The following is a 16,516-nucleotide window of genomic DNA, read 5'->3' as shown; positions in this document are numbered from 1 at the left end:
AAATTCCAGTAAACCAGCATAAGATAAAGAAAGGGGTTTGTCCCTCTGTAATTCTGAAATTGCATTCATGTATGCCTAATTTGATCAACAACTTCTTATTTTTACCTGCAGTTATATGACTTGAATGTATAATTACATTAGTAAAAGAATTAATACAGACATGCAATTGCATGAGTCTTGATATGGATCTCTTTTTTAATACACTTTATTGTTTAAAACAGGGATAATAGAAAATAGACCTATTGTCTCACGCAAGTGAAAAGCTTTGAGAATTTAGATCATGAAACTAAAATGTTGCCAAACTATGGAGTCCCTGGCCAATTCTTGACAAGAAAAATCATTCCAGTGTCTTAAGATTTAAGTCCTCTAGTGTCTTAAAGTACATACCCTTCATAGGAAACTGTTAGGCCAGCAACTGGTGAAGTATCACAGACAGTCCAATAGGCAGCAAAGTAGAGAAGGTATTCCAGTAAAGATACCCAAAATGCTATGTTCGCAGTCTGATAGATATTGATCTTGAATTTCTTCATGAATAAGCCTCCAAAAAAATACCCAACGCATATAATTGGTAAGTTGTAAACACCTATTTAAACAAGTGAAACTTCCATGTTAAAATAAAGCTACTCATAAGGGAAGACTGTGTTTGGCAAAGACTCATGTGACTGAATAATTTAACTACAGTCAGAAATGGATCTCTACTAGTTCCCTTGCACAGCCAAAATTTCTGCCAAAGTCAACAGCAGTTGGGATCTGCTTGGAGAGTGAGCTAGAGGGTAAGACTGAAATGATTCATTGAAAAATTGTAATCTAGAGTTGCATTCTAGTTCCAATACAAAAAAAAAAAAAACAAAAAAAAAACCAGGGTTTTAATACTAGCTGAGAGAGAAACTTAACAGAAAGATAAGCTAATGGAGCACATCCTGGTGCACGCTGAGCATCACAGAAAAGAGGAAGAGACTTTCACTTTTGGTATGAGATTACTGAACATGCTCTCACGCTTCTTTGCTGTTTGATACTTTAATGAAGCAAAGACTGACTGAAAGACATTTAGGAAGTAGCTGCCTGAAAAACAAACAAGCAGTGCAATGTCAACACAACACAGGTAAGATGTATGATAGTTACACATCTTTGGATGCACAGCTTCAAAACACTGGTAACAGAGGGCAACAGTAATACTCATAAGGTCTGGGACATCTTGTGTAGCAGGTTTTAAAGAAAATGGTGCAGCTACTGTGAAAGATGAGCACTGAGTTAAGGAACAGAAGTATGGCTAGATGTATTTTAAGATGTTTCTTGTATAATGATTAGATAAATTCTAGTCTAATTAAGTCACTGCAGTTAAACAAGGGAACTGAGAATTTAAGACATGATAAAGTGGAACCATAGAAAGGCTCCTACAGTTTCAGAATATTTGCTTTGTGCTACAACTACTTGCCATTACCATTTCCCAATGCATGACACCTCCTTGTCTTCACTCATAAAAAAAGGCAAGCTGATAAAGAAGAGACAAAAAAAGACAGCTATTTGGTCAGTGCTTTACTTCCACGGAGTTCTGTATATGAAAGAGGATCTAAGGCTTTCAGAAGGCCCAAGACCAATACCTGAGGAGTGGAGATGATGGGAAATGTTGAAGATCACTGGCAATTTTAGCTGTGCATAGGTTCAACCCATCTATGGCTTAAGAGTTCTAGCGATGTCATTTTCATGAACATGAAATGTACCCTCTACTTTATAGTATACTTAATCAAGACAATATAATCAAGATAATTGGGCCCACGCTCTCTTGATGCAAATTAGCATATCATCTTTGAGATCAGTGGTGCAAGTTTTACATCAGCTGAATTTTCTGGGCCAATTAAAAAAATGGAAAGTGGATTATTAAATTCTGCACAGAAAATCAGGAGATGCTTAGCAGAAAATGCATGATTATTTAGAAATGCTTTGTAGTGTGGAATCTCTCATTTGTAGGAGCATTTAACCTTAGTATGTATATGTAGTATGTATACATGAATATATATATATAAATAGAGAGAATTTGCATAGAGACATCACTACTTGGTAGAACATAACAAAGCAAAATGCAAACGTACCAATTAAAAAGATGGCATCCGATGCAGATTTTCCAAACTGCTCTTCCAAATATTTGGGCATGAAGGATATCATGCCATTGAAGGCACTGAACTGTAACACAGTTATGCATATAAATAACATATAAACCGGGTTGTGAAACAGAGCCTTGAGGAACGGGATGAAATCTGGAATGAAATAATTTAATGAGTTAGTGTGATGCTTTATGAAATGAATCACCCATTGCTCAGTGTGGATGAGGGGGGAAGAGGGAAACAGGAATGGTCCTTAACTGGATCAGGCTAATTCTTGTGCTTTGCCAGACACCACAGGCCAAAGATTACTTGCTTAGCCCAGGCTACTCCAACGTGTCTCTTCTACACAAAGATAGCCATGCACACACACATGCAAACTAATGCATGTTGCTGCTTATAAAAAATCACAGTAATAATCTTATCGTAAAAGTTTCCTGAAACTTTTTAGCTGTATAGTGACACATATATATATATATGTCAAATATATATCCATTTTCACCTATGGATTTGCAGCGGCAGCTACTCCCCCACCATTCCTAATCCTTTTTCTCTCATCCCATGCCCTCAGAGCATTCACCAAAACCCCTTTCCTGCACCTGGCCTGCGAAGGGAATACAAGGGGGAAGGGGTGCAAATGCACTAGATAGCTGTGACAACCTGCCCCCAGAGACCTGATCACTGATTTTGGTTATTGCTACTGTCAGTGACAGGCAGAAGAGGCCTGAAGAGGGAGGTGACTACAGTTATTCCCACCATAGTCTCAAAGTCTGGATCCACCAGTCCTGAACCAAGTAAGCATCTGAGAAACTAATTTTCACAGGTCTTTTCTCTGCGTAATGCCCATTAAGTCAGGATCTGAACCATAAAAAAAAAAACACGGTTCCTTTTCATCTAACATTCTCCATTAATTAACGTGCTGAGCTATTGTCAAGAAACTCTGCAGAAAAACATAAGCATCTGTAAAACAATGACTGTGCTTCATTGAAAGTGGGCACTGCTTAGAAAGGATATATCTCTTTCAGAGGTAGGCAAGTATCTTACTAGAAGAGGATCTGCATGCAAGTCTTACAAAAATGAGTCAAATATCTGAAACACTATAAATAGGCTGTATTATTTATATATGCCATGCAGTTTATAATCAGAGCTTTCTGAGGAATAGATTAATTTTAACTGTAAATACTTCCATTTTCAACTTGAAATCCTTGGGAATATTAAAAAGTTGTCTGAATGCGTCCTGGTCAACTAGCTCTAAGTGGCCCTGCTTGAGCAGGGAGTTTTGAGCAGGGAGTTGGACCAGATGACCTCCAGAGGTCCCTTCCAACCTCAACCATTCTGTGAAATGAAAAGATTCTTAATTCAGGATATTCAGGGACAGTGGACATTCACACCAACACAAGGAGGGAATGATGATGAAAACATAAGCACTGAAGGGACTCTGGAGTACTAGGATCCACAGTCTGAGCTAGGAACGTTTCCTCACCAGAGAAGTACTTTATTCATGGATTCATTTAAGGCTACATGACAGCAGAGAAAGATGTTGTGTTTATCAAAATGAAATTGCAATATCAGCCAAGATCCGAGTACTCACTCTGAGTGTGGTGAATTTGCAGGGCTCAGCTTGAAACACCATGGAGAGGTAACTGGCACTTGGCACTTACTTTCCGAAAATGAAGATCCTGTCAAGGGGACCTGAGCTGGGTATACTGAATCACGAGACTACTCTGAAGATCATAGACTTTGATGTATTTCATTCACTTACATTTCCAACTAGCACAAAAAATGGAAGAAAAAAAAATAGCTTCCTACAGACATATAGATCTGAAAGACCACAGATGTGAATGTTGCCAAAGGTAACATGAATAAATGTAAGTCAAATAGATCCTTGTTCAACAGCCATTAAATGTTTATGAGACACTTAAGCACCTGTGAATTCCCTTTTATGGCTTTAAGTTGGACTCAAGAAATGCACAAGACTTGTGCTGGTTTCCTGCTTTTCCGCATAGTGAATGTGGGGTACAAGCAACTAATCTGCAACTTGTCCACAGATCACTGAGGTGTAATATTCTTAACCAGATTTCAGTGCATTAATTCTCTACCAGGAAGAAAAGCTCCAGATTTACATACAGCTGAAATGCAGAAGGGGGAAAGGAGTGAATTCAGATCCTACATCTATGAAATTATCACAGATTCATAGAATCATAGAATCATTAAGGTTGGAAAAGACCTCTAAGATCATCAAGTCCAACCGTCAACCCAACACCACCATGCCCACTAAAACATGTCCCTAAGCGCCTCATCTACACATCTTTTAAATACTTCCAGGGATGGTGACTCTACCACTTCCCTCGGCAGCCTGTTCCAAGGCCTGACCACTCTTTCAGGAAAGAAGTTTTTCCTGATGTCCAGTCTAAACCTCCCTCGGTGCAACTTGAGGCCATTTCCTCTCGTCCTATCGCTTGTTACTTGGCAGAAGAGACCAACCCCCACCTCGCTACAACCTCCTTTCAGGTAGTTGTAGAGCGCGATGATGTCTCCCCTCAGCCTCCTCTTCTCCAGGCTAAACAGCCCCAGTTCCCTCAGCCGCTCCTCGTAAGACTTGTTCTCCAGACCCTTCACCAGCTTCGTTGCCCTTCTCTGGACATGCTCCAGCACCTCAATGTCCTTCTTGGAGTGAGGGGCCCAAAACTGAACACAGGATTCAAGGTGCGGCCTCACCAGTGCCGAGTACAGGGGCACGATCACCTCCCTACTCCTGCTGGACACACTATTTCTGATACAGGCCAGGATGCCGTTGGCCTTCTTGGCCTCCTGGGCACACTGCCGGCTCATGTTCAGCCGGCTGTCAACTAGCCCCCCCAGGTCCTTTTCCTCTGGGCAGCTTTCCAGCCAGCAAGGAGCCATTCTAAATCCCTGTGCAAATCCTTTGTACTACAGAGAGATGAAAAACAGAGTATGCATTTCATACCTTGGACCCATCTTTACTTACAAAAATACACAGACATAGTTCACACTTTAAGGACTAAATTAAGAAGGAAAAAAAATACAATATAACTTGCCTTTAGCAATTTCATACATGGTCTATTTGGCTTCATTTTTATCATTTTCTTGCAATAGTTCTACACTTTTTTTACTCGTCTCCTCAGGTTCATTTGTTTCTTCTTCCTTCACAAGCTACTTGGCCAAAAACCAAAAAGGTATTCCTGCAAGAAGATTCAGTGCTGCACAAATCAAAATGCCCAGCCACCATGCTCCAACCCATAGTTGTTATAGTTATGTCCTCTATAAAAAAAAAACAAAACAAAACAACAAAATCACATATTTTACATTAGTTCACCAACATTCTTTGCTGTCTTTGTGTGTTTTCCTAGTCATCTCTGACATGTGATATATTAAAAGCATTTTAAAGATTCTTAAAATGAGGCTGATGAAAGAATAGTCTCCAGTTTTCTTTTCTAATGTTGCTAATTTTCTGGCAAATTTCAGTGTTTTGTATTAAATCAATTCTAGCCCTTTCCTATGTTAAGCCAGATGACACAATTGTTCGTCAAATAATTTATATGCAAATTCATTTGTCTATGTGTGAATTCAGGCCTTTTATTGAATTGAATATTATACACAGATTTTCCATTCTAAAAGAAACATCAGCAAACTCAGATAAAATGAAGACACCTCATATTAGCAAAGAAACATCTTTTAATGTTGATAAATACACCATCATGGCTACTGATTTATGTGTAAGATTTTACATATTCATCCATTACCTGCATCTACTGATCCCAGATCAAGAAACAGTTCTGCACAGAATGATGCCAACAAGAAACCAAGGAAGGGGTCGATTACAGTTGCTGTATGTAGACATCCTAAAATATGAAAAGGAGAAAACATACTAAATTAGAACCCAGACATAATTATTTTCTTGGAATTGTTATATATGTTTAGGACAGCTCTACTGAGTAGACATTTGCGCCTAAAAATGGCCTCATTTCAACGAGTGCATCTCTAGTTAAATTACAAGTTCTACAGCATTATTATTTTGATAAGGCAGTAATGTTCTTCTGTCTTCCTTTATTGGATGGAAGGAAGTCGTAATAACCCTCTCTTTTGCTTTTGTTTATGTGTGTGTTTATTTGTAGGAGGGGAGTTATCACAATAGGGTAGATTTACCCAGGTAGAAAGGTGAATACTCTGCTTTGGCAAAATCCTCCAAATATGAAATGCCTAAAGGCATGATGGGGGTTTCACCCATTCCTCGTACTATGTTTCCAACCATCACAAATATCCACAGCAAGGACCCAGGCTCTTTTTCACATTCTGTGAATGAAACAAGAAGCCAGAATTAATGTTTTAATTCCAACTATTAATTAAATTCTAGAGATGAAGACAAAGAATTGAGTAACAGCTTAAACTTTGATGGGTAGGTCTGTCCTGTAAAACAGGGAAATAAGTAGTCACGATACTTGAAAGGCTCCAGAACTGGAAGAAGCTGTCGCACTTGCTGGAGTAGAGTTTAAATCCCATCCTTCTCCATGCCATACCTTGTCCAACCACCTGGCATTCCAACCACTGCATAACCTAGGCCCTTCCCTTTACTTATGTTCCTCATCAAAACTGCCATTTTCATGGTCGGTGACAGACAAGACAGTGCCTGAACATCGGTGATGAAGGGATGAAAAATCATGCCTGACTAACTTGATCACCTTCTACAACAAAGTAATACTTGCTGTTAACATGGGGAGGGCAGTGGGTGCTGAAGTCTACCTGGACTTCAGCAAAGCATTTGCCACTGTTTCCCATAGCCTTGTCCTAGACAAACTGGCAAGATACAGACTGGAGGGACAGTCTGCAAGATGGGTGGGAAATTGGCTTGTAGGTCACACTCAGAGGGTGGTGATCAATGGCTTTTACTCAGGCCGGCAGCCTGTCACAAGTGGGGTCCCCCCAGGGACAAATGGGGACCCCCACGCTATTCAACATCTTCATAAATGATCTGGATTATGGGATTGAAAGCCCTGTCACCAAGTTTGCTGATGACACCAAACTGGGCGGTGAGGTGGACACATCAGGAGGGAGAGCTATCGTGCAGAGAGACCTAAACAGTCTGGAAGAGTGGGCTAGTAAAGACCAGTATGACTATCTCTCTGAAATTCAGGAGTCTTTTGCAATGATTCAGGTAATTGTTGCATAAAGCCCGTATGTTGTCATTTGATTATAAGAACATTGTCTGAAATAAACCAGAACACTTCCTGATTTCAGGAAGGTGCCACCATTTGCTTCCAAGAAAGCAAGTTTTGGTTTACTAATGTTCATAAGCCCCCAGAAAAGCGCATGGAGAGTAAATTCCTCTGTGTCTATATCATTGGCTGTTTGCTGGTAACTTCAACTGGCGCTCTGTATGACGGTCCTCACCACCTGGAAACCCCAGCTTAGATCCTTACCACAAAGCTCTGTTCTAACACTACAGATTTTTGCATTGCACATCAATGACCTCCCTATCCAGAAATTTCATCTGTCCTGATGCTATTTGTTCAGGTATCCAATTTCAGATTTGGGACATCTTGAGGACAATACAAATACTGATTAGGCAATAATATATAAATTCCACCATAACTGGTGCATGACACCAAAAGTTACAGAAAGGTTTTCTACCTCCATCATACCTCTGCAATTCAGAAGGTCAGTGTTTCCCTGAGCAGGCACCCACTGGAAAATAGCCTGCAATCTGCCCGTCTGGGCACTGCTCTGAGGAAGTTTCTGACTCACTGTGATCTTTATACAACTCTCGATCAAAATCAAGATCCATAACAATATATCTGGCCAGCCTGCTGAATCTATCTGGGGATCTAGCTCTCATTTATTCACATCCATCCTCCTACATAACTCAACAGAAGAACACTGTGCTGCAGCACAATCCTGTTTGTCCCACATCAGGACAGTTATATCAGGAACTATTATGACCTTTAGTACTTTCTTTCTCTCCCTGACCTTGGATTTCTTCATCCCATACAGTCTGCTTCAGATTCCACTGTTCTCTGTGGCCCACTTTGTCATTCTGAGACTTCTCAGTGCCAATTTGTTAACAAACAAAAACCGGCTTTGTTAGCAGCAACTGATGACTTTCTAAATGAAAGCATTACTGTTCAGAGATCAAGCCTACATCTTCTCTATCAATGCCAGATTGCTGTCAGCAAACACGGGTGAAGCAATCCACACGCAGATGTGGTCAAATTCAAACCAGTTTTTGCATTACACAGGAAATGGACTCATATGTATGAACATCACAGTTTTGCTTGTCCATAAACTAATAGAGAAACAATCACGTTACCCAAGTATAGTCATAGGCTTGAGGACCTATGGGTTCTAGTGTATAAATTGAATGGCTGTATAATTTAAAAGAAAATGCTTTAGCTAACTGTACCTTAATTTGTGCATTTATAAAATGAAGAAAAACAGTATCTGAAATCTTCAAATGAAAGATTAATCCCAAGTGCTATTAAGTATACACTTTTCTCAACTTTTCATTGTGAAGATGGAAAAATTAATGCCTTAAGTGACATGCAGTCTTGGAAAGTTTGGAAGCCACATCCGTTACTAAATGGAGACACAGAAAACTACAGTACAATGCTATGGTTTGATGTCACTGTGTACATACAACATTACAGCAGTGCGATTCAGCTTTAGCACACATTGATGGAACACCATCACAAAATATAACAATTAACTGTGGGATTCATCTCACCTAACTTTTGCTATGCACCAATCATCTAAGTTTCCAACTGTCAGTAGGCACATCCAGGAGGCAATCTGACCCACCCTAAAGTAAACAGCAAGGGGCACACTATGCAAGAGCTCTGTAGTCTCCTTTGACCACCTATCAAGGGAGCCTAAAGAGATGGTTCAGACTAAATGCTTCCCTTTGAGGTAGCTAAAGAGTCAGGAGATTAATCCCATCCTCAGTGTGCGGATTTTGTGTGTGATCATTTAATAGTTGCCTCTGAGCCTTTTGACTTCGTAGTAGTTACTTTATATGCATACTGCTAGTGCACGTACACGTTTCAGTCTCCCAGATAAGTTTCAGCCTAGTTTAAACTACTTTCTCTTCTGTAAAAGGAAGTGGGATCTAGTTTTTTGCTCTACCTCTATTTCTCATTCTTTTATCTCTTGTGTGGTACAATGAAAAAGCATCCTGATGACTTTTACCCATTGCCCAAATACGTTTCCCACCTCCTCATAGTATCACAGTATTTCAAGTCAAAAAGAGGAACATTTTGAGACAACCTGGTGTTGTATTTCCCCAAAGTGGACTGACAGGGATGTTAACTGATCTGTTCAGATACTGTGAAAACTGCATGAAAAAAAGCTACAGCTCTGGAGTCACAGACTAAAGAAACAAGAAGGCTAGGAAATTTCCTGACCTCTAGTTTTTATGCCTGATCAAAAGTATGACCCTGAAATAATTGTTAATAAAAATAAAATCCTATTTATTTAAACACTATAAAAACTGAGGAAAAAGTATTAGTAGGCATAGGAGGAGTCATACCTGTTGATGGTTCCTCTGTAGGTAAAGAGAACAAGCTTTGATTAACAAGGCACAGAGGCATGAATGAAAAATTCTCCAGTGGTGAAATACTGCTTTCAATACGATACCTGTTTGAATCAAAGGAAGGCATGTATAGGTTAAGAAGAAATACATCAGAACCACCTCATAAATCTGTACTTCAGCAATGAAGCTACCTATATGAAAAGCGTGTAGCTATAGGAAGAAGGAAACCCATGTCAAAACTTAACCGAGCCTCAGTAACAGATCAGGCTAGGAACGAAGGAACTGTAGCAGGGAATCAACGCAGTGTTTTATCCAGACTGTTATCTAGCCTCTAACATAATCTTGTAACAGATGCTTCAGGAGAAGTTGATGAAACACCCTAACGAAATCCCTCCTACCATCTTCTCTCCTACTCTTCTTACATCCTAACCCAATTTACACCCCAAGCAGAGGGTGCCACCAAGGCTGTCAGAGCCATACCACATTGGACATAACAAGATTAGAGGATCTTCTTTTCTCAGAAGATATCTCACTGATTAAAATATAGACAAGCCTAAATGATTGTTTTGTTAAGCCAAGCAAAAAAAGTGAAAAAGTGGTTAAAAGAATCATTATGGTCTGTAAAGGCCTTGCCAACACGGCAATCAGGTAAGATCTGTCATCCAGGCTCCAGACCAAAGACATCTTTAAAAATCATCTTGTACTGCCCATCCAAGCAGATAAGAGCTAGTAATGTAATGTGACAGTATCACAGGCCACTGTTTCTTCAGAGAGTCCACACAAGAGGTAGCACAAGGCAAGGCAAAGGTGCCCAGCAGAGGGGTGACTCTACTTAAGAAGTGATGACTGACTTTTGAAGCCATCTCAGAAGCAAAACAAAACAAGCTGCTCTACAATTATCATACTGTACCCGTGCTCAGCAATGTCTCTCTCAATAAGCAATACTATTTCAAGGGAGAAGTTATGGATTAAGGCAAGTAAGGATCACAGAAGCTGCTGCGAGCTAAGCAAAATACTCACCTTCCAAACAGGAAATGAGGAAGTGATATCAAAAGACATCCAAATGACAGAATTGTGCAGCCCAAAGCAATTTTTCTGGGTCTGTGAAGCTTTGCTCCAAAGTAACTCACAAATGCTATCAGCAGCAAGTTGCCTGCAAAAAGAACTTGGTCCTTATTTACAAACCAAGGCATCTTTATATCTTTTAAAGTGCGACAGAAATTTGAGTATACCTTGTTAGCTCAACATCTGTTACCTTCCGTCTTGTAAAAACTAACTAGACAGGGAACTGCCTAAACGATGCAGTAATTCCCTCCTATATGTGATCTTTTTCTGGGAGAATTACACCACGTGGAAAGAACATGAGAACAGAAGGCAGAACGGAAAAGAGATCATGATGAAAGAGACTTTTGACTGCACCTATGTAAAGAAGAAATTTCCCACTACTTTACATAGAGACCAGGCCCAGGGGCTGCAGAATAATAGCTGGTTTAGGAAGTTATTCTCCTAGGATACTCTATTTTGCAATGTGTGGGAAAATACAGAAGTATATACTCAAGTGTTTTTGTACTGAAAATAATAAACACAAGATGACAAACAAAGAAAAAAAGAATAACAAATTAATATTAATTTCAGTAATAGTTTAAAAGGAATAAAAAAATACAGATTTTTGTACCTAGTACCATTTAAAAATACAAATGGGCTAAAAATCTTCAGTCTCTTCTCCTCCACTTCCACTTCAGAATCAGTTGATTTTCTATATTCTTCATTTATTGCTATGCAACTAAGAAAAGAATCAAGCTTCATGTTATGAATCAGGTCCCATAAAAATAACAATTTAGTAATTGTACACCTGCTAATTTTGTGATCTTTTTGTCAAAAGAACAAAACCATGTCTCTGAGTGATGAGCATCATTCTCTGAAGGAAGATAACATCTTTTTTATGTATGATTGCTGGACAGACCGTATTGAACCAGTGGCTTGAATGACACTTAAAGATGTACACTTACACGGTCCTAATGAGTTCCCTATGTCTGCCACATACACTGACTCTTATTAATGTGATTATTCACAGTTATTTTACATCCTTGGAGAGAAGAATGCCACAACTTGTTATAGAAAAGTGTATATGAGAGGATAATTTATTTAAAATAATAAGCCTTTTACATACTACTTTATTAATCTTGGCCATTTCATATTTCTTAAAGTCTCCTCCTTATCAAAAGCAAGAATATATTCTGGGTATTCCTTCTCTATCATCAGACTGCTTTGCAGGCAGCAGCACGGTGTTGCCAACAGTTTCTTCTTCTTGCACATGCAGATATAGGAGGCCAGGAAAAGCGAGGGAAGGAGCCTTGTCTCCCCTCCCCACCAGTGTATATGAGCCATTTCCTCAGCTGAGCCAGGGATAATAAATATCCACATTGTGACTTTAAGGGTATAAAACACATCCTCTGAGAATCTCTATTTAGATGGGTTTGAAGCTATCAAGCCTTTTGTTTGGTTTTTGTGGCCATGACAAGGCATAAGCCTGTCACTGGGCAATAAAATTCACTGATAGGCAAGGTAAGGGTCACTAACAGTGGAACCGGAAACGTTCTTTACAGTCATAGGTATGAAATCTTGAAATATTTTTGAGTTTGAGTACGGAGACAATCCACTCCAACCAACTTTGAGGTCACTGATCAAAAGAAGTGTAAAACGCTAAATATGACCTTAAACTCAAACAAAGTTTATAAAATCTTTCTGGTTTGTTAGTTGATTCAATATAAAGTTCATATAGTAGTTCTATTGTGTTAGCTGCTCTGTCATATCTTAAGATAGTGCAGAAATTAGATGAACCGGTTTTTAATCCTAAACTTCCTCATTTAAGTTGTCCTGCTAGTTTCCAAGACAGTAAATATGTAAGTACCAGCTGAAATGGTAGGATAGATTCGGTCACCATTGTCACATACAGCAATTGACAGATTGCTGTGGACATGAGAGTCATTAATACATGCTCAGCCAACATATTATATTTTCAAAGAACAAGAAATATTAAAATGAGTGATTACCAATTTCAAAGCTTCCATTAATGATCCCCACTAAAGAAGCTGGAATATTAAATTGTTTCTTGATCTGTGTGTACATGCTGTTCATGTAAGCACCAGACATTGTTTTACCAACAAATGCAAGTGATAGCACCAGCAGAAATACCTAGTAAGGAAAGAGGAGAATGCATAAGATATTCAAAGTTATATATTCAGGAATGTTCCATCATTATTTTCCCCACTAAAGATGTGCTTCCAGATAAAACAAGTGAACAGTCTTGATCCACTGATATGTGTGTAAATACAAATTGAAATCCCATGACCTATCTTTATCCACAGAGTTATGGCTTCACTAAACCAAAAAAATGAAGAAAGATTTTGTTCTTCACCAGCTCCCATTGACCAAGACTGTCTTCAGAAACCTTAAGCCCCGTTTCCCCAGCCAAGACAGGTGCAGCACAACCTCTCCCACACTGTGTCTGCTGCAAGATTGCCATCTGCAGGACTGCATAACGTCTGCAGCCAGACCAGGGTGCAAAGACCTTCACACCCTTTGCTCATCTGAATGATTAATTACTTGCAGAACTAAGATTGTTTTCTTTGATTGAATTACTTGATCAAGCATCTGCTCTCCCACCTCAGTAGAGGTCATGAGCTCAGAACAAGTAATTTCAAACAGAAGTAGTAAATAGTGTGTCCTTTCTACAAGAATCTAGTAGCAATTCACAGTAAAAAAAAAAAAAAAGAATATATACAGTAGTATTCAAATCCTTTTAACTTTAGGGTTCTTAATAAACAGTATTTTGAAATAAAATCTGTAGTATTTTTAAATACATCTGCTGCAAATGCTAAAAAGCTTAAGTAATGTATTTGGGCTTTAAATTACTGTTAAAACCAAGCTATTTTACAACCTTTTATAGAGCTTCTTGACAACTTGAATAGTCTAGGGTACATCAACAGCCAATTTTTACTGCCATGTCACAATCGGTAAGGCTCATTTCACAGGTTTAAGAAGGAATGCTAAACACGTCAGACTAGGGGGATTACACAAATTCAGAGGTGGAGCTTCAAAGGACCAACCAACCATACCTCTAATACATCACAGAGTGTAAAGTTCAGGGACATAAAAAGCAACACATGATTGCTTACAAACTTGCTTGACCTCAGTTAAGGCATTAAGGATAAGGAAAGAAACAGAACCTATTCATTCATTTAGTCTAGATTGTAACTTCTACCAAACCACTATAAGTGCAAGCAATTAAACTTGTGTGTTCATAAAAAATTGCTAAAATATTTCTATACCTTCAGCTTGGAAATGCAGCAGAATTTGTCCCCTGCACGTGGCTTCTCAGCTTCTTTCATGTTGCCTTTTTTAATTGATCCTGATGTCTGTTTCTGAGTCTGTCCAAAGCTCCTATTACAGCATTGAAAAAGACAAAAGAAGAAAAGAAACATTTTTGTCCCATGTTTGCAAAAAATCAGATTCCTTCTATGATATTTAATATTTGAGCTTCTTCCTTAAATAAATGCAAACTGGATTCCAACAAAACTGGATTCCAACAAAAGCTACAAGCCTATAAACTTTATTCTAATCGAGAAAATTTGACATGTGAATGTTAGCAATATAACAGCTAGCTATTTCTCATCAAATACTGACTGCTGACAGCAGCATACAACCAGTAAGCAAAGAACAGAGAAAAGAGACGTTCTGAGGGCAAGCTAGTTTGTCTGTAATACAGCTTTTCAGTCTTCTTCACAAGCATTTGGTACTGACCACTGTGGGAGACAGGACTATGAAGACCTATACGTTTGACTGACGTATACCTGTCTCCGTGGTCTTTATTTACTATGCCTGTCCTTCCTAGCCATAAAAACGACATTTAGTTCTGCTCTGCATGTTCTATTGAGCTCTCCCCTCTTTCACTGGCATCAATGTAAATTTCTTAATTTTAACAGAAACTGTATTGAAGACTAATATCTTGGCACTAAAATTAGACGGAGAAAAAATAAAACCAAAACCACCAGATCAAATTAAGTTCTAAGTGGAAACAAACAGACTCCATTCTGCTTCCCCTCCCAAGATTTGTAAAAACATCCCTTTTTATTTGTCTGCCTACTTTTAGCCATCGCCATCTTGACTTGATGGTTAGAGCTTCTGGTAGCATCAAGCCACTTGCTTTCTTACACATCTTACATATTTTCCAAAAATGTGTTCAAAAAAGGAGCAATATATTCCGGGGACTTGGAATATACTTAGTGTAAAAGCCCCTACACATCTGCCTGATGGGGTAAGCTGAAAAAAAACAAGGGCAAGTCAGAGCCCTACCTTACATTTGGGACGGATATAGGTTAATTTCCTCTTTTTCATCTCGGATACACTTTCCAAGTGTGATCTTGTGGCACCTGCTCTTCTCTATGTTTTCCACTTCATGGAGCCACAGCTGGGAAGCAAGTTGTCCTTGACAAGCCCACCAATAAGACTGAATTGCCTTTCACATTCTTCAACCCAACACCCCCCCCAGTCAATCTCTTGAAACACTAATTTCTACAGCAATGTTAATCCTCTCAAATGTATTTCTTAAGTAACTTGTTTCCTAGCAAATTCATGGCTATTAACTCCTTCTACAGCTACCTCCTCATTTTCAGTCTCTAAAAGTGTAATGCATTATTATAGCCTTCCTGGAAATACTAACTTTACAATTAAGTGTAGGTGGTCAGCAACTTGGACAATTAGCTATGATATATAAATAGTTTGGATTTCTGCTTTGCTTAAAGACCCTTACACAAGCTGTGTTCAATCACCAGTACTAAACTGTGCTCATACAGCTTTGCACTTTCTTTGCAATTTGGCATAAAAGTTTATATCCCAGGGAATCGTTTATGCCTTATCTTTACACTGCTTTACTCAGATTGTAGCCCACCTGTGATGCCAAAAGGTAAGCAACAGAACAAAGATTGCAGTCCCCTATGTCTGTCCTCTTCTGCTCCTAGGAGTTGGCAATGGGATTCTGTCCCTTACTATACCAGTCCCTGCATTTCACTAACATAGACAGGGAACATCATCTGGCTAATTACAGGTTTTCTCTTCTGGTGTTAAAAGAAATCAGCCAGCAACCTCTGCCCAAGTTTCTCTTGGCGCATCAGAAACATCACACTGCCCCTCATACAATTACAGATGAGAAAAGGGCAATGTTTGCCTTTACTTTTTATCACCTTCCCTCAAAACATAAATTATGGTATAAAAAATGCATTTCAATCCATTTTTTTATTGGGAAGATTATTAAGATTATTAATTGAATAACAAAATAGAATTATTATTTCCAGCTATGTTCCTGAGGTTGTTTTCCCCAGCTTTAAAATATTTTTGCAGTCACACTTGGTCAAATGGAACTGAAGCCAACACAGCCTAACAGCCTAGATTATCAGAGAGATGTAGGTGCGTAACTCGCTCAGCTCAGGCGCATTTACACCACACTTTAAATCCAGGTTAGAACTCAGACTATCATTTCTGTGCCTAAAGGTGAACCAATAATGTTCACACTCCCATCTCCCTGCTCTCTGTTGTGCATTCATGTTGCTTTACCTTTCTTCCACTCTTCCACTCCAGGCTCTTCTGCAAACCTTTTTAACTCATTAAACAGGCAGAAATTTAATGCAGCAAAAAGATTGTTTTCCAGGTAGTGAACTGATTTGGCCTGCAGAATGGTTCAACAAGTGTCACACCCACGTAAGCAAAAGAGTAGGAAAGTGGAGCCAAGAACATGAAAAGAGAGGAGAAAGTGGGGGAGAAAGCAGAGTAGGAAAGGATGGAGAATGAAACCTGCCCATCTGAGCACCAGTGTCAC

General features: G+C 39.0%; 1 protein-coding gene across 1 annotated transcript; it reads right to left on the bottom strand.

Moving 5' to 3' along the window:
* Positions 1-387: 387 nt before the first annotated feature.
* Positions 388-14,033, bottom strand: SLCO1A2 (solute carrier organic anion transporter family, member 1A2; the record flags this gene model as incomplete). Its single annotated transcript, XM_009572381.1, is given in 10 exon segments — positions 388-583; positions 2,091-2,255; positions 5,159-5,361; positions 5,363-5,381; positions 5,864-5,962; positions 6,267-6,413; positions 9,640-9,746; positions 10,663-10,795; positions 12,696-12,837; positions 13,974-14,033. Coding segments are annotated over 10 exon segments (1,271 nt in total), but the record flags the coding sequence as incomplete, so codon positions are not given.
* Positions 14,034-16,516: the final 2,483 nt, after the last annotated feature.

This window comes from Fulmarus glacialis, unplaced genomic scaffold (genome assembly GCF_000690835.1).
Source record: "Fulmarus glacialis isolate BGI_N327 unplaced genomic scaffold, ASM69083v1 scaffold5282, whole genome shotgun sequence".
NCBI lineage: Eukaryota > Metazoa > Chordata > Aves > Procellariiformes > Procellariidae > Fulmarus > Fulmarus glacialis.
The sequence above is the reverse complement of the archived record's forward strand: the minus strand, read 5'-3'. Positions and strand labels throughout refer to the sequence as shown.